The sequence below is a fragment of the Cupressus sempervirens genome, chromosome 5 (genome assembly GCF_028749045.1).
Source record: "Cupressus sempervirens isolate cs-2001-9-10 chromosome 5, ASM2874904v1, whole genome shotgun sequence".
NCBI lineage: Eukaryota > Viridiplantae > Streptophyta > Pinopsida > Cupressales > Cupressaceae > Cupressus > Cupressus sempervirens.
Window position 1 is genome coordinate 40,996,742 of NC_143122.1, and position 19,754 is coordinate 41,016,495.

Genomic DNA, 19,754 nt, shown 5'->3' on the forward strand with positions numbered 1-19,754 from the left:
CTATTGAGGATTGTGTATAGAATATTAGGAAGAAATGTAAGGAAGGAAAAAAATTACTCTTTATACCATCAAGGTTTGATTTTTTTGTCTTTTTAAATTTTACAAAGGCCTTCACCCTCAAATTCTGAGTCATAGCCCTTCACCCCTAGAAATTATTGGCCCAAGTTTCTCTCCCCCCATGAAACCCATGCTTGAAGAGGAATCCATGGCCTTGGCTAAGAAGATTAAGAAGGAAAAGATCAAAATCCTAGATGTTGAAAATACTAGTACCACTTCTCGAAAAGGAATCAACTGGTCGAGTAAGAGGCTGAGAGAGAAGAACACCTTAACCAATCCTAACATTTGTAAGATAGAGAACTTGGGGGAAAATTCTAACCCTAGACCTAAATGCATGAACACTTGGAGGAATTATGGGAAACAGGACAAGGAAGAAACTAAGAGTGAAGATAAAAATCAAGATGTTATAGAGGAGGGTTGAAATAGTTCTTTTCACTCTAAGGTCTCAAATACTTTCCAAAATGATACCATCACCTTGGATTCTAGAAAATCTGAGAATGTTGAAGAGAAAGGAATGGTCACTATGCCAGTTAGGATGGGTAATCTGAGTAGCCATACCCAAGTGGAGATCATTGGAGGTGAAGGGGAAGACAAGGGTATGGAATAGGGGGGAGAGAAAACTTAATAGAAAGATGCCACAATGGAAACAGATGACAAAATGTAGGAAACTTGAAGGTGGAGAAGTTGGAAAGGTCCATTGTTGACATTATCAAAAGGAACACAAACCTAGAGGATAAGTTCAATAGGGCCGCTAACTTCTTAATGCGTGTCATACACTTGACGGCCACTACACTCTATCTCATATAGACTAACAAGGATAGTGCCAATGGTGACAAGCAGGTGGAGACTTTTCATCCTCTATACGACTTCCTAGCTGATGACTGGCTCCAATTCCTACTAGAAAATCCAAGAAACCTATGATTGGTCCTCCTATTGGTGTGCTTTTTATTTTGTTTTTTCTTATGTTAGTTACTCTCTAAACCTTCTGGCCCCCTTAGGGTTTTTATGCTAGACTTATATTATGGCCAATTTGTATTTGATGACCAAGTTTATGTATATTGTTAATACTTTTGCTATTTTTGGAAGTTTTTACCTTACTGTTATGCTTATGGGAGGGTTTTTGAAATTTAGAAAGGGGGTTGGGTAACTTGATGGTAATGATTGCCAACTAATATTTGGATAGTTATTTTACTTTGTGATGGATTAGCCCCATTTTGGCAGCTTCTTAATTTCAAAAACATGTATTTGTCAAGGGTGAAAATGGGTAGGTTATAAACTAGCGAGACACCTTCTAATCTAGGCTATTTCCTAGTAGCCCTTTTTCAATGTTTTTTCCTAGGTTTCTCAAATTCTTCACAAAACTCATGGAAAAAATATTATGGTTTTAAATACCCTTTCCAAAGTGACATAAAATTTATCAAACATGGGTATGACTCATTTAGACCAAAAATACCAACTAGGGAGGTTTATTGTTGTTTGAGGCCTAACTAGACCACTTTTACAAAGAAAGTTCCCTTTAAAATTGTAACCAAAGTCCAATACTCCATTGAATATCCCAAATTGACTCAAGACCAAGTAGATATTTCTTATTTTGCCTAGAAATACTCTATTTTAATAGTTAATCAATAAACCCTCACCAACTAGTCACTAGAACTCGTCCTATCTCAACATAACTCCTAAAAATAATCATAGACCCAAGTGAAAGATCCCTCACATTTTTGTAAACTTTTTATAGATACATCACATAAGAAAAAAGAGGTCCTTATGTTATGATCATGGTGGGTGGCCTTCACTAGCACCTCGGCGTGTTGGTGCAATGGTTTGTACCATGTGGTATCAGAGCATCCACCTAGGTTCAAGTCTCAAAGCGAGTGGCAATGCCGACATTGCAGTGTTTGTCTGGGGCTCATACAACCAAGGGAGGACCTATTGTATGGGTGCACATCTAGCCAAAAATCTAGACTACAGAGGATGGTGGGATGTTATGATCCTCGTGGGTGGCCTTCACTAGCACCTCGAAGTTTTGTTGCAATTGTTTGTACCACAATATGAAGGAAAAAATTTGGGAGTTTTATCATATGGGATAACCCATGGACCTTCTTCAACCACCTAACTTGTGCCCTAGAATTATAATTTCTCCATATTTCACATTTCCCACATTAGATCCTATTAGTAAATAGCATTTTAGAATTGAAATTATTCATTCCTTGAGCTATAGTGAGAACATCAATAGGAATGGACCATTGATTCCCTTTGACTCTCAAAATCGAAATAGTTTTCAAACACTATTTCAAAGTAGTCAATATTAGGATTGTTGTTTGGCATGTTTAAACCCTAAATGGATTTGAATCAGGGATTATAAACTTGCAAAAATATCATTCAATGGATTTCAAAGCATTGTAACATAAACAATACAAAAATTCCACCAATATCTTGAAGAAAAATGGATAATTTCCCATAAAACATAATTTTTTCTTATTGAATCTTAAAACTCAATGTTATGCTCCTTTTTCTCTTTCCTTTTCTAAGTTAAATAAGTGTCCATTTTACATGCCAACGTAACTTTTTAAGCCATTTGAGAGAAAACTAATCAAACTAACTAAAAACTTGTAAATCCCACCCATTCCTAACTAGCCATTAGGATTCAAATATTAAAATTTGTAATATTTGATGTTATGATCTTTAGGACCCCAAAGCTTTCTTAAAGGCTTATCATTTGGTCTACTACATCAACAATGAGAAAAAATTAGCTACTAGACTTGTTGGGCATCATCGTACCACTAATACATATTTTAGGACCTATGGTCCTTCTCAGGACCACTTGGATTTACATCAAATTGATAAGCCTAATTACATGCTAATGCCATAATTGCGTTCAAGCATTATAGTATGTTTATTTACATGTATCCATTGAGTAGTCAAGATTTTATGGCTCCTTGATCCTCTTTTCCATGTTCAGTACTCTTCTACTAGTTTCACATATCTTGGAATTTAATTATTGGAGGACTCAACAAGTAGTTGTAGATCTAGTATATAAGTAATGCAATGGTTTGATTTCAAAAAATGCAAGGTAGTGGAAGAATTGGCATGTATGCTACATGATTAGGAGGTAAAATAGATTCAGAAGAGAACTTGAACAACTTGTGTCAATTTATAGTTCCTTAATTTTGAAGGACGATTAGATGCAAATCTATAACCATTTTATATTGAGAATCGAGATGTAAGATCTACATTTGGAGGCCAACTTGGTGATAATAGAGTAAAAAAAATTTCAATTGTGTTCATTTAGTGTTAGTTTTGGTTATGCATTTCTCCCATTCCTTACTCTAGCTGCAAGGTTGGAAATCTTCTTTAGGGATTCTCTATATTTTTCTTACTCTAGCTACAAGGTTGGAAATCTCCTTTAGGGATCCTCTATCCTTGGTTGTGTCACAAGAAGCCTTTTTTGATAAATTTTTAATTCTTAAATATTTTAAGGAAGCAAACTTTTCTATAGTGGATGACAAATTCCCAAGGTGTAATGGATTTCATTATGAAGCTAACAAGGTAGTTTGGCCTTACAAGGGCGTTGATTTACATAGAGTTTATTTAGAAGACCATCACCAAATTTATTAAAATTACTAATAAACAGAGAAAAAGTCAACTTTATACCTAAGGTTGGTGTTACTGAAGATATTTGTAACTATATCCCATCACGTTTCTTAATGTCTCCTATAATATTATCAACACAGATCTTCTAGATTCCCCAACTTCAAACCTAAGTTGTGCATATAGAGAAAATAGATTGTATCTAATCAAAATTCATCATGCATAAAAGGATTGATATTTGGGAAGGTATTGTTGGAATATTAAATGCAGTTAACATTTGTCCCTGGAGCCAAAAACCCACCTACCATCCCTGACGACCTGCACAATAGTCATAAACATTTATTATAAGTAGGTGAGTTTTTCAAATTTGCAAATGAGGGGGAAAACATTTTTTGCAGAAGACAAAAGGAATGTTCTTTTTTTCCATTCAACTAGTAGATAGAGTGAAGGTGAAGACAAAAAAAAAGGAAAGGAAGTGATCAATAGATCAATCATTGCAGAGACAGAAGGAACCATTTTCGTGCCTGTAGTTGCATGTGTTTCTACCTGTCATTCTGTAAGTTTATAGTTTTGTTGAGTGTGTCTTGTGAAGCATTGCTTACTCCAGGCACCATTCTATGTAGCCATTAGAGCTGCAAGTTTAAAGTTTATAAAGTTTGAAGTTTTACTAGTTTTAGGGTTTTCTAGTAGAAGCCATATGCTCCCAGATTTTGTAATAGTTTCAATCAAATTTGAATAGCAAGAAACTAGGCATATGTGAATCCATTTTTTCTTGTTCATTACATTTGTGAAGTTTATTGTTGAATATTTTAAGCCTTGGGTTCTCTGGTTTTAATGGTGATAATACTCACATTGAAAGTCTATCACTCAGTTTGCTCTTTATTTGAGTTTTTAACTTTATAGTTATTGCCGAGTTCACTTAGCATTTTCTTCTTCTGAGCTCCTCTCTCCAGTGGCTACCAAGTTCACTCAGTAATCACACTACCGAGCTCTACCTTGCAGTGGCTACTGAGTTCACTCGGCATCCATTGTTGTTGAGTTGTTCTTCATCTACCGAACTCACTTGGTACACTCCTGCCACTTGGTTTATTAAGGTACTAAGTAAATTTGGCACTCGACAATAGTTTGTGCTGAGTGAAAATTATTAAAAGGTGTGAATTTATTTTAATATTTCTCACATGGTATCAGAGCTTTGAGGCCCCACATCCACAATGAGTTAGGGTATTTTTTTTCTAGGATATTTGACATGGTGGGAGATGCAGGAAAGATATGGCAGAAACCACTACCCTTCAATGGACAAAATTATGATACATGGGCAAAGAAGATGAAGACCATAATGGTTGCTAATGATTTGTGAGAGTTTGTAATTAATGGGTTCAATGATGTGACAGACCTAGCTTAGTATGCTACCCTCATAAATGCACAAAAAACTCATTTGAAAGAGTCAAGGAGAAAGGATGCAAAGGCATTAAGTCTTATTGAGGCAACAATGACAGAGACAATTTTTTCAAAGATTGCAGCAGCAAATTATGCAAAGGAAGCATCGGATATCCTTGAGACAAACTTCAAGGGGACTAATAAAGTCCATACAGTAAAGCTACAAAATATAAGGAGGGAGTTTGAGAACTTTCAGATGAAGGAAAATGAATTAGTTGCAAACTTCAGTTCAAGGACCTCTAATGTGATTAACCAACTGAAGTCAAACGGAGAAGACTATCAAGAGTAGAGGATAGTGGAGAAGATATTGAGGAGTTTACCTCATAAATATGACAATTTAGTCATGACCATAGAAGAGGCAAAAGACCTCACTGTTTTGACAGTGGATGAGTTAATGGGTTCTCTTCAAACCCATGAGCATAAGATCAATAGATCTACATCTTCTTCTTCCCATGAGCAAGCATTCAAGGCCCAGTCAAATTCAATAAAAAGGAGGAGAGTAAGAAATGGCTTAGTAAGAAACTCCAAATGTAGTGGTCGAGGTAATGGAGGAAAAAGAAATACTGTAGCAAAAAGCTTAGGAAGAGAAGATGGAGCAAGTAGCTCACAAAATACTTCAAGAGGAGGTAAGGAAAAATACAACTCAAATAGAAGTAAGGTAGAATGCTACTACTGTCATAAATATGGGCATTATGCAAGTGAATGCTGGAAGAAGCAAAATGATCAGTTAGGAAAAAAAAATGTGGTTGATGTGAACATGGGAAGTGGAAACAATGCCACTGACTTCATCATATGTAATGTTGGTGAAAAAGAAAGCCCAGAGGTTTGGTACCTCGATAGTGGATGTAGCAACCACATGAGTGGTAATAAAACCTTGTTTTCATTCATTGACAAGAGTTTCAAATCTAAGATTAAAATGGGTAACAATGGAACCCTACCAATTGTGGGAAAAAGATCTATTATGGTCTGCACCAAGAAAGGTGAGAAGAAGGAAATACAAAATGTATTTTTTTCCCCTGGTATGAAGCACATTTGATGAGCATTAGTTAGCTCATTCAAAATGGATACAAAGTGCTGATGGAGAATGAAAAGTGTATCATTCATGAAAAGGACAGGAGCAAGAACTTACTTGCAGTAGTTCAAATGACAAAGAATAGAATGTTTCCCTTGAAGATAGAGACATGTTTCTCATCTCATGTTGGTGTTATGCCTTCCACACAATCAACTCTAAGGAGTGTGATTGAAGACCCCTCACGGCTATGGCACCTCAGGTATGGTCATCTTGGCTATGGTGGTTTAAATTTGTTGTCAAATAAAAGAATGGTAGAAGATTTGCCACGAATAGAAAATTCATGTAACAAGTGTGAGGCTTGTGTTTTGGGTAAGCAACATAGGCTTCTCTTTAACTCTAGAAATTCTAGGAGGGCTAGAGATCCATTAGAGTTAGTGCATACTGACCTAGTTAGTCCTATGCAAGTTACTTCCATTGAGGGGAGTACTTATTTCATGACATTCATTGATGATTTTAGTTGTAGGACATGGGTGTATTTCTTAAAGAATAAATCTGAAGCATTTAATAAATTTGTTGAATTTAAACCCTAGGCTAAAATAGAATGTGGGCACTATATCAAGGTCCTAAGATCAAATAGAGGAGGGGAGTATACCTCCAATTCTTTTATAATTTTTTGCAGGAAACATGGTATAAAGAAAGAGCTCATAGCCAGCTATACACCATAGCAAAATGGAGTGGCTAAAAGAAAGAATAGGACCATTGTTGAAATGGCAAGGAGCATGATGAAAGAGAAAGGTCTCCCAATTGAATTTTGGAGAGATGTTGTGGTAATAGCAGTTTACCTAATTAATAGGTGTCCTAAAAAGGTAGTCCATGATAGAATTCCAATGGAAGCATGGTCACGAGGAAGATGGATAGTCGAACACCTAAGGGTGTTTGGATGTGTTGCATATGCACATGTGCCTAAAGAGCAAAGGTAGGAATTGGATGACAAAGGTGTGAAGTGCATCTTCACAGGGTACAGTTCAGAATCAAAGGCATACAGATTGTATGACCCATTGAACAAAAAGATGACTCTTTAAAAAGATGTGGAATTTCTTGAAAATCAGTCTTGGTATGGTCCAACTGATGAGTCACCAAGCATTTCAAGTAAAGTGTCAATTTCGAGTGAAGAAGATGCTGATGAACAGCAAGAAAAATGATCAAATAGAAGAAAAGGCAAGCAACCTCAGTCATTGCCGAGCTCCTCTAGGCATGACCGAGTGTCAGTGCCAAGTACCAGTGGAGACAAAACTAGTTAACAAAGCAGCAATAGTGAAGATTCTAATCCCACACTCTCTTCCTTATTACCAAGAAAAACCAAGAGTCTTAGGGAGATATACCGAGATGAAAGGTATGAAAATTACGATGAGAGTGTTAATTTTGCATTATTTTCTTATAGTGATCCAATATATTTTGAAGAAGCTATTAAGGAGAAGAAATGGTGTAAGGCCATGGATGAGGAAATAGATGTTATAGAAAGGAATGAGACATGAGAGCTAACTGAATTGCCTCCCAAGATGCAAGTGATTGGACTTAAATGGGTCTATAAGACTAAATGCAATGCTGAAGGCAAGATTGATAGGCATAAGGCAAGGCTAGTAGTCAAAGGCTACAAACAGCAGTATGGAAGAGATTATGATGAGACATATGCCTCAGTTGCAAGAATGGAAACTGTGCGTGTTGTCTTAGCAATTGCAGTTCAGCACAAATGAAAGGTATATCAAATGGATGTGAAGTCCGCCTTCCTAAATGGTGTATTGAAAGAAGAAGTATATGTGGAGCAGCCACCTAGTTATGAAGTAGCAGGTGAAGAGAACAAAGTATATAGATTGAAGAGAGCTCTTTATGGGCTCAAGCAAGCTCCAAGGGCATGGTATAGTAGGATTGACTCATATTTGATGGCAATGGCTTTAGCAAAAGCAATAGTGAGCCTACTCTCTACATCAAGGCATCGAATAAAAATGTGTTGATTGTTGTCTTGTATGTAGATGATTTAATTTTTACTGGTAATGACAAGACTCTAATTGGTGAGTTCAAAGAGGCCATAAAAAATGAATTTGAAATGACAGATCGAGGTCTCTTGAAATACTTTCTAGGCATAGAAGTAAAACAGATGCATGATGGCATTTTCATCTCTCAAAAAAAATATGCAAGGCAGATCTTGGAGAGATTTAAAATGTAGAATAGTAAGGCAACCACAACACCAATAACAATGGGTCTGAAGTTGAGCAAAGAAGACTCTAGCAAGAGAGTGGATCCAACACTATGCAAGAGTATGTTTGGAAGTTTAATGTACTTGATTGCAACTCGGCTAGACTTGATGCATGTAGTAAGTTTGATTTCAAAATTTATACAAACACCAAAGGATTCTAATTGGCAAGCAGTAAAAAGGATCCTAAAGTATGTGAAAGGTACCAAGGGATTTGAAATTTTGTATACTGTAGCAAATAATTTCAAGTTGTGGGTTTTACTAATAGTGATTGGGCTGGAAGTATAGATGATAGGAAGAACACTTCCAGATATGTATTTCATATGGGATCACGTGCAATTTCATGGGCATCCAAGAAGCTTTTCAATGATGCTATAGATCAATAAAATGTTTATCTATATATCATTCAAATACATACAACAATTCATATCAAAAACATTCTTTTACGAAATAAATGAATTGAATATCTATTTGCTCTGTTTCCACAGTAAATTTTCTTTGGCAACATATGGATTCTTTATGAATGGTTCTGATAAATGACTTAGCATGTAAATTTATTTTCTGTAGCCTTCGATATTGAACTAAATACTATTATAATAATCCATCCGACCATATGATTTATATTTTCTTTTGAATGGTTAAGCATTGAAGTGTTGGATCTATTGATAATCTTAGATAATTTGTACTGTTTGATTATACTAATCTCTTTTGTTTGGATTTTGTATATAAGTGCCGAAAAAACAATTCAGAAGTACATCGATACAACTGCTCAGAGAATGCACCCGGACGGACATTTTACTACCCAGAATACTCAAGTAAGTTCTTGGATCATTTCAAATAATCTATTTGATCTTCCTTCCCAGTGTATTGTAAATAATCTTATTTCAGTTGAATTGTTTTGATTCTAACTAGGTAAAAGAGCAGAATTTACACTATTGGCAAGAGGAAGCCAGGAATCTCCGGCATCAAAGTGACAGTCTAATGAATTCAATCAGGTATTACTTCGAATGAATGGATGTATCACAGTACCTCTTAATATTGTTACTGGAAAATTTTGAAGCAAATGTTACCGTTAATCTTTATTAAATTAACGCAGACTTATTTTTGAATACGGAGTTAAATCAGGCAACTAACGGGAGAAGGCCTTGAGTCATTAAATGTAAGTGAACTCCACCAGCTTGAAATTAAAATGGAGAGGAGCCTTGCATGCATAAGATCGACAAAGGTGGGATACTTAACTTCGTTCTTTGAAAATTTTTGTATCTACCATAAGTTAGAGTTCTTCACATATGACAATAAACGAAAAGTTGGGATTTAAGGTACTATATAGATAAATGGGTCTTAGCATACTATAGAGATCAATCTTATTTCCTTTGTTTACACAGGAGGAAATGCTATTTGAGAAGATAGACAATCTGCAAACAAGGGTACGAAATAAATCGAAGCACATAATTGTATATATAAATTAGAAAGGTTCAGCTTTAAGCTTCTTTTATCTTCTCATTTTAATTATTGCGGGATTGGATATATTAAATAGATTTGTTCTGTTGTTAAGCTTATACATTCAAAAACCCTTATGTGGATAACACATGTGGATGGATGTGTCTCTTGGTGAGAAATATATAATTGATTTTTAAACAGTCTTATATATACATTATTCCATTGCACTAGGTAAATAGGAGGGACCACATTTAAATATGTTTATGAGTTACAATTCAGATAGAATAGGTTTTGCCAGAATAAGTTGCAAAAGATAGAACATAACAGCACAACAATTAACTAAACAAGAAAAATCACTATCGGCTGTTCTCCTGCATTCTGTACTACAGGGTCAGCCCTCTTCTTTTGACTGCTATCTAATACATCAGAAACAATTATCTAAACAAAACTAGTGTAACTTATGTTAAACAAAAGATCAAATTGCAACACTAATAGACCTCAGAGACTCTTCCTCTCTAGCAATCTAGAGGATTACGTCCCCAATATTGACTGGGCGCATTTGGTGGGAAGTGTTGAAACTGTTGCCCAAACTTGAGGGTAAGAAGATGGTCACTATTTTAAAGAGGCAAACCAGTTGGCCGACAGGCTATCAAATGAGGCAGTTAATCTAGAGCAAGGATCTCAAATATTTGATTCGGACAATCTGACTTCCATCCTCAAGGTAAGAACTATAAAATAGCCTAAACTAAGTTAGAGGAGGAGATTGATTTGGAAAATCAATGATTAGGGAAAATATGGGGGCGTGTTAGTAGGGCATTTTTGGGCTAGTTTTTTTTGTAAGTAGTAGCAGACATTATTGGTAAATAATGTTTAGCAGATGGTGGCTTCGGTACTTAGCTGGACAATTATAGTTGTTTTGTGACTCATGATTAGTACGAAAAGTTATAGTTGTCTTGTCTATCATAGCACTAGGTAAAGGGAATCACCGTGAGCTTGGGTGGGCATTTCATCTTCCCTCACGGTTCATTAGCTTTGAGGCTCCTATTGGCGCGAGTGCTACGCAACAGCTCAAGTCACAAAAGGGCGCAATTTTTTATGGCATCAAAGGGTGGTTGTGATGTGCTGGCTACCGCATCTGAGTTGTGAATTTGCATGGCTTCCTACCTTCACCAAAAACATAATTATAATAGTTTTCAACATTTAAAAACGGTTTGGGCAGTTTTAATACAATCGACTTTAAAAATGTTCCCATAGCCTTTTACTAATACATCCAATCACTCCTTTCTATTTCCAATTGTTCTACTTCAATAGAAGTGAGAGGAATATGAACAAGACCAAAATCAACAATATTATAGTCAATGTTCAAAGAAAGGGTTAAGAATACTTCATTTACAATATAATGTTATTTCTGTCACACTGATAATTTTCTCATCTATAGGAAAAGAGTTCACCTCAGTACAACAAGTAGATGAGGAACATAACAGCTTAGGAAACAAACCTCAAGGAAGAACTTCACTTTTATAAGAGACTTGCCAGTACATGACACCGCAGAATAAAAAATACAGCCTAAGCATAAAAAAGCAAAGAATTTTAGCAAGAATGCTCACAATATTCTCAAATACAAATTTCTCTTCTATTAAAACATAAGAGATATTTAATCAAACAAACAAAATGTAAAACTATCCTAGCCAAAATCAAGAAGATTACTTTTAGATCAACATCAAAGGAAAATAATAAAAAGTGGGTATAATACAAAAGAGACATAAAGGTATCACACTCACCATCATCCAACCTATACAAATCTAAAATCCAACAAATAGAAAAAAAATCTTAGGGCACCATCACTGGCCTCAAAGACCTCCAACAAACAAACAAAAGAAAAAAAAGCATAACTAACAAGATAACGTCCATGACTACTGGCACGACACCAAGGAAATGAAAAGAATTCTTATAGAAGAGAAAATATATTTTTGGGAAGAAAATCCTTGTATAGATGCGCTCTTAAAACTAAAATTTTTTTAATTAAATTCTTCTAAATACAATAAAACTAAAACTAATCCACAAACAACAACTGGATGCCAAATGCAAAACTTAAAATGTAGAAAGCACCACAGATTTGAACCCAAAAACTCATCCTTCCCGTAAATAATTTGTGTACTTGGATTAAAAACTCGTACTTCGTGGGTATATCCTTCCCGTAATTCATTTGTGTACCTACTTCATTTGTGTCCTTCCACTATTTTATTTGTATCCAATTTCCCTCTTGAAATCTAAATTTTTCTCCGACTCCTACTAATTCAATCCTTTGTGTCTTATACTTAAATAGATTTATTGGTTATTTATGTAAACAATATGAATATTTATTGCTAGAATTTTCTTGAGACGATAAAACTTATCCTTGTTTAGAACATCTTTTGATTACGTTGTTTTATAAAAGATCATGATTACACACCTTTAATAATTTAGTAACATAGTTGAAGTCCCTCGTAATAATCTTTACGAGAAAAACTTTTATAGATTAAGTATGAAAAAATTATTTTAAAAAATTATATTTTTAACATTAAGTAATCTTTTTCACCAATTTTAGAATCTTTTGAATTTATTTGTAATCTTTGTGTTCAATGTTACAAAATATTTAAATTGTTAAAAATCTTTGTGACAAATGTCAATAATTTTAAACACAAAAGTGTTGTCCAAGATCAATGATTCTATTTTCATATTCAACATGAATTTCCACAATCAATAGTTCTCTCATTTCTCATGAGATGTCCCATTTATTTTACATAAATAGTCTCTTGGTGTCTCTTCAAATTCACGATGTTTCTTATTATTGAGTGTTGTATGTTGATTCCTTTGTTGGGTCTAGCCCTACTAACCTTCATATAAAGTCAAAGCCAATAGTTTTGATCTCACTTCTTCGCAGACTCATTTTTTAGATCTATGACATTTTTTGGTATATTAGTCTAGGTGATACTTATGTTTTATACCTAAATAAAGACAAGATAATTTTTTAGATTCAAGAATGATCTCTATGGTGAACACTACATAATATTATTTTCCATAAAAAAGATCTTTGTGACTAGTTGTATGAGATTTTATATTCGTCAAATATAATCCTATTTCATATGTTCATTAGTCAAGAATAAATTATTGTTTTTCCTCTATCCCTAATTATATATTTGAGAAAATAATTTTTTTTGACCATATATAAATAACTTAAATTCTATTTTATATGTTTAATTTTACATTATTTTCCAAGAAAATTGCTAGGATATTTGATTAAGGAAACTCCCCTTATTAACACAAATAAAAATACAACAAGATAGAGAAATAATGATTCCATTTAAAAGAGAAAAAATAGGCTTCTTATTATCTTTAATAAAATAGAATTACAATATGTAGAAATAAAACATGGAAGCCTACATGGGAATTTTCCTTATAATATTCTATATGTGAGAGTCATCATCTATCCGTCGAAAACTATCTTAGACAACCATATGGGCCTTCTTTATATAGGTAATTTTTCATTACCCAAGAAGGTTCTAGAAATTTTAATCATAGACACTAAGGCCAACCAAACCTAAAATTTATTTTTATTATTCATATTTTGTTACATTAGAGTAGGCCCCAACAACTTTTAGAACTCAAAATAAAATTTGAAGAAGTTTTATTTTTGCCTATTTTAGTTGACACAATGTTTGAAGGCCATAACTCATCACCAATTGCTGATTGATGTTATGACCCTATTTTTGAAAATTTACAAAGTTCTCTATAGTACATGAGTCACATAAGATGATAGTTAGATGAGGTTTGACCTCTATTAAAAGCCTCTAGAGCCTTCAAAAGTGAGTTCAATATTTTTATACCCTACTACTAATACCAAAAAAGTTCAATAACTTCAAAAATAAACTTGATATTGCAATGAAACTTTATTTGCAACCTAATATATTTAAAATGAACCTCCAAGGGAGAAATCATAACATTTTGAGCTCAAATGACTAGCTTACTAAAATATTAATATTCTAGAAATAGTAACTTGCATCGAGATAACCCTTATTGAAAGACAAAATAGAATTTTATTTTGGGTCATACAAGATTTCCTTTACACCTACTATGCTCATATATCAGCCACCTAGATTAATTTTAGAAGTTACCCTATCACATCATAGATGTTCATAGGAAAAGAAAGATGGTTAACCTCCTCCCTAGGAATCCAAGATGAATCTTCCATAGGTCTTCCTTTCCACTTGATGAGATATTATTCATATGTCTCATTCTTGTGCTTCTACCAACATGGTTGTCTAAAAATCCTTCAATGACCTCTTCAGCTAAAGTAGTTTCTAGGATACTCCATGCCATTTTTGTGTGGTCTTGTCTTCAAGACCTCCTTCATTATAATCAATTAGATATAAAATGTTAAACACTAGTGAAATGCCCATTTCACTGAGAAAATCTACTTCAATAGCAATTCCTAAATCATGCTTTTTTAATCCTCTATGGTCCAAACTTCTCTTCTTCCTTAACTTATTATATGTTTCCACAAAAACTATCTCATTTGTCAAATTAACTATGATTTTATCTCTAATATGAAATTTCTTATGCATCCTTTTCTCATTTTATAGAGCCTTGTGCCATGTATTCAATTTTCTTGCCTTGTTTTAAATGTTCTTCAAGCGTTCTATAAAATTTTCATCTTAAGCACTACTTTTCTCCCATTTCTCAAATTTCTACAATTCAGAAGAATTTATGGGGCAACTTTTATACAACTATATGGAATGGTGATTTTCTAATTCTCTTATTTATGGGATTATGTTATGCTAGTTATGCCTATGGTAAAATCAAGTCTCATCACTTTAATTTATCTCCAACCAAGCATCATAGAAAATTTTTGAACTCTTATTCACCACTCATGCATGTCCATTAGTTTGTTAATGGTGGTGGGATAAACTTCAAATCTATCTTTAACTTCTTCCACAATATTTTCCAAAAGTACCCAAGAAAATTGATGTCTCAATCTAAAATTATGCTCTTTGGTAGACAATGTAGACTCACCACTTCTATGAAAAATAATTCAACTACATGATCAACATCATTAATCTTTTTACAAGGGATCAAAAAATTCCACTTTTGAATACTAGTCAACCACCAAAAGTTTTTATCCATACCCTCTTTGGGTTCTTAGTAAACCAAGAATAAAGTCCATATTGATATCCCTACATGACTTCTCTAGTACAAGTAATTTCTGATATAACCCTATATTCCACTTTGCTCCTTTTTTCCATTTGGCATACTCTACAACTCTATACAAATTTATTGAAATATTGTTATAACAATGGCATAAATACTTCTCACTAACCAAAGAAATAGTTTTACCTCAACCAAAATGTGCAACCAACCCTACACTATGATTCTCATTATTGAGATTTTCCTTTATATAAATCCTTGGAATGCACAACTGAATTCCTCTAAGTAGAATACAACCTTAGTTGACAAAATCCAACCACCTAGTTTTATCTAGAGTAAAAGGTCTTGTACAAGCTTTCCAAGCTTAACCAAAATCAATATTCTCTAGATACAAAGTCTTGAGTTTCTTGAACCCAACAACCTTGATCTCATTACTGTTAACAAAATCTATCTTCCGTTAAGAGAATCTACAACCCTACTAGACTTCCCACTCCCTTTTTTCAAAATAAATATATAGTTTTGCAAAAACTCACCCTCTTTTAAATGCCTCTAATTCAGCTTTAGTAGATAATTCAAATATAAAAAGTCTTGATGATTAATGCATAAAAAAAATCGAGAGAAAAAAGATGATGTATCCTCTTATTCAACTATATCATATAACTCTTGATCATAAATATAATATTTTATTTTAGTATGATTTTACTTCTCTCTTAAGTAAGAAATACATCTACATTTATGACTCAAGATAACTCCAATTACATTACATCTAGCATCACAATCTACTTGAAACAACTTATTAAAATCTAGAAGACCTAAAATAGACTCATCTGTAAGTTTTCATTCCAACCATTTGAAACTCGTCTTATTTTGTACTTGACCTAAATTCCTTCCTACCCCCTCTAATTATTTTAGTAAAGGTTTCATTGAAACTGCTAATGCTTCTATTTTTCTTTTGTGAAAGCTAACTAGGGCATGAAAATATATTACCTTGTTAGCACACCTTGGAGTAGGATATTCAAGGAAGTCTTTACCTTGCCTAGGTCCATTTTAGGATCTTCTACTAAAACTACAAATCCTAGATACACCAACCCCTTAACAAAATTGCACTTCATTAGATTAATTAACAATTTCTCTTCCCTTAACCTCTTAAGGACCCTACGAATATACATTATATTCTATTTCAATGTCTTAATAAGGATCAAAATATCATCTAGGTAAATAATGAAAAAATTACCAAATAACTCTTTTAATACCTCATTCATGAGCTACATGAATGTTCTTAGTAAAATTGTTATACCAAAAAGCATGACTAACCACTCATAGAAGCCCAACTTTGTCTTGAAGGATTTCTTGCATTCATCTCCTTCTCTAATATCAGGATTTGGTGATATCCTCTCTTTAGATATTATTTTGTGAAATACACAAATACACCCAAATAATCCATAATTTCATCCATTCTTGGCTAGGGAAATCTGTCCTTGATAGTAATCATTTTGATGGATCCATAATCTATACATATCCTTTATTCTACATTTTTCCTTGGTGCTAATATTTTTTTAACTACACATGACCTCAATCTCTCATGAATCAAACCCTTCTTCAATAACTTCTATACTTGTATGTTCAATTCCTCATATTCTACTAGAATCATTCTTTGTGCTACCTTATTTTGTGAATTGACAGCTAGAATAGATCCATCTAATGACTGATCTTTCTCAGTAGTGAATATCCATCAAGAACATTAATAGATATAATTTCTTGAAATACATTCAAAAAATCTACAAATTCTTAATGTATATCGTCTACTTCCTCTTTACCAAATTTTTTAAGTAAATAAAATCACATATTCTCATGCCTTATACCTTCTAGGAACTTCCTTCCATCAACCCAACATATTATGAAATCACTACATACCTTTAAGATTTAGTTTCCTTCAGTGGCTTCAACTTATGTCAAACTCCATCATTTGTAAAATAATTTGCACTTTCTTACCCATCATTTTTTGAATAATGATCAAACTACTAGGATCTCCCTAATAATGAAAATTATTCTTGGGAATAATATTACATAATACCACATCATGGTAGTTCCTAATCTTGAACTTTACTAGACATTGTTCACTAGAAAAGGCCTTATGATCTTTCTACAATCAAGCAATTTGGTAGGGGTGATTTTTTTTTCTCACTTCTACATATTAAACATATCCCTAGAAACAAATAATCTGTGCTACCTCCATTAATAATGTTATCACATAACTTCGCATTATATTTGCACCTAGTGGGGAACAAATTATTCCTTTTTTAGTTTCATTTTCATCACTCAACAAGGCTTTTATGACCACTAGGGCCTCTCTTCTTTCAACATCTTTTGAATGCCATGATTCAATATCTTTATATACATGTATAAATCATACATTTCCCTTAGGTCTTCTATTAGTTCTTCCTTCATGTTGAGGACACCCATAAGATCCATGGCCTTCATTGCAATGGAAATATGTCACATAAAAACCTCATATTCCTCTCTAACTCCTTCTATATTGATCATAGAATGGCTGATTTTATTTCCCCTCTAATTTTCACATCAACTTACCTTATCACTCTTTTGCTAATCTTCATTTTGGTATCCTTAAGACTATATATTAGATCTTATTCCACTTCTACTTCCTCCATGATGGTAAAAGAGTATGCCACTTTATCACTAGTCATTCAAACCAATCCTAACTCATCCCAAAATATTGGCCTTATCCCATTCAGGTAACGAGCAACTTTCTCCTTCTCTTCTTTTACATGACATGTTGTCATAGGGTCTCAATAGAACACTATTTATGTTCTTAAAAATATTTCTCATCTTGCTTCAACCCCTAAATATTCTTCAACACATCAAACTAATAATCAATGAGAATGAATTTTGCCTTCAATTTCTCCACTATGCAATACCATTGTGTAATTTTCTCCTTTTCTTTTCTATTTTTTTCCAACAAAACCTTATGCAACCAAATTTTTGCATGCCCTTTTAGTTTGTCCTTCACAAATTTGACCCTGTTAGAATGTTTGATTAATTCCTGCTCAAAATATTATTTTAGATCAATGATCCAGTTAATCAACTCCTTTAGGTTAATATTTCTTAATAATTCGTGGAACTTAAATCTTGAATCTTTTTCTAATGCTCAAAATGGCTCTAAAAAACCTTTCCTACTTGTGATCCCTAGAAGCTTCTTCTTTTAAATGACCCAACTTCTAAACATAATAAATAATTGTTAGTTGCTCCAATTGACTCTTACGATTACATTTCAAAAAATACCACAAAATTTTGTATAGTTCCAAACTCCAGAAAGGTCTAGTTATTCATAGCTTGACCCCCTTTTGAAGCCTCTAAAGGCTTTAAAACCAAGTTGAAATTTTTTATACCCTACTAACATTACCCAAAATTTCTAATAACTTCATAAATGGAATTGATATTAGAATTAAACTTTATTAGTGGCCCAATATATCTACGGGGAGAAATCAAAACATTTTAAATTAGAAAACTAACCTAATGCATATATTAATATTATATATACACCAACTTTGTACTAATTATGCAAAGGCTATGGTGGACCCAATTTATAGGGAACTTCAATATTCCTTTTGTAATAACGCTCATAAAATCCCACTAAAAGGATCAATCCTAGACCCAAAACACACACTCCTCATGTCAAGGCCTATTAATGGTCCTCTCCCTCATGTATATCCATCATCTCTCTATAGGGTAATACCTTCTCTAGCATTCACATTCCTACTTGCCTATAACCCTCCTTGGCAAACATGTTTTCTATCCTATTAACATTTAGATAAATAATAAAAAATTGGGTTTGTCTACTATATGTTGTCTCCCTTACCCTACCATCAAAGAAAATTTAGCAACTCATGAGGATTTTCCCAAAAGCTATCCATTCAAAATTGACTTATGAAGTATCACATTCATTAATTGAAACAAAAAAATATTTTCTTACTAGCTTAATATGAAAGCTTTCTCCAATCCTACAACTTTCTTGATTGAATCCCCTCCTTTGGATTCTATTCCTTCTCAAATAATTTTCTCATATCAAACACCCTTCCTCACACTCCTCTAATGTATCCTATATGTCTATTTACTCACTCCAACTAGTGGACAAAGCCTAACAATATGTTTACTCTATCAAGACCCTTCTCTAGTAGATCATAGTCTTATATTGATCAAATGCATATTCCAAAATGTTCACGAGTGCCTGAAACTTATTGGGCAAGTTAACATACATCCTCCTCATGTCAAAAATATCCAAATGAGAGGCTTATACGATGTGAATAGTGCGAAACATTACATTTTAGATGCTCTTAAGTTAACCTAATCAAGGGTTTGATAAATCCAACCCAAATTCAACTATCTCTATAATGAATGAATTAAAACAATGTCATTCAATAACAAAAGGAGTACATTCAATTTTTATTCATTCCTTGGTAATAATCTTTTAAAATAATAGGTCACCGAGAAAACCTTACAAATCAACTATGTCCGCAATTTTAAAACATGAATTGAAAAATAAAAAGCATGCTTAATTTGGTTCAAACTCCACTTACATTGGGTATTGCCCCTTATGTTTGGCTTCTCATCTTTAAAAAACAAACTTATTATACTACCAAAAGATATACTAACCCTTCAACCAACTTTGAAAGTCACCCTGATAGCTACCTTAAAAACATGACTTACATACTTATAGGTGATGGTAGGTTTATCATTTGAATTGTTCAAAAATTCTATTTGTTTAGG

At 33.4% G+C, this 19,754-nt stretch overlaps 1 protein-coding gene across 1 annotated transcript in view; it reads left to right on the forward strand.

Annotated features, from left to right (window-relative positions):
• Positions 1 to 19,754, forward strand: part of LOC149554463 (MADS-box transcription factor 23-like) — an 85,846-nt gene that overhangs the window by 43,023 nt on the left and 23,069 nt on the right. Inside the window, exons 2-5 of the mRNA XM_089828885.1 lie at positions 9,076 to 9,160; positions 9,258 to 9,340; positions 9,471 to 9,570; positions 9,731 to 9,772. Of these exons, the coding sequence (XP_089685011.1) occupies positions 9,076 to 9,160; positions 9,258 to 9,340; positions 9,471 to 9,570; positions 9,731 to 9,772 (310 nt within the window). The remainder of the gene's footprint in view (positions 1 to 9,075; positions 9,161 to 9,257; positions 9,341 to 9,470; positions 9,571 to 9,730; positions 9,773 to 19,754) is intronic.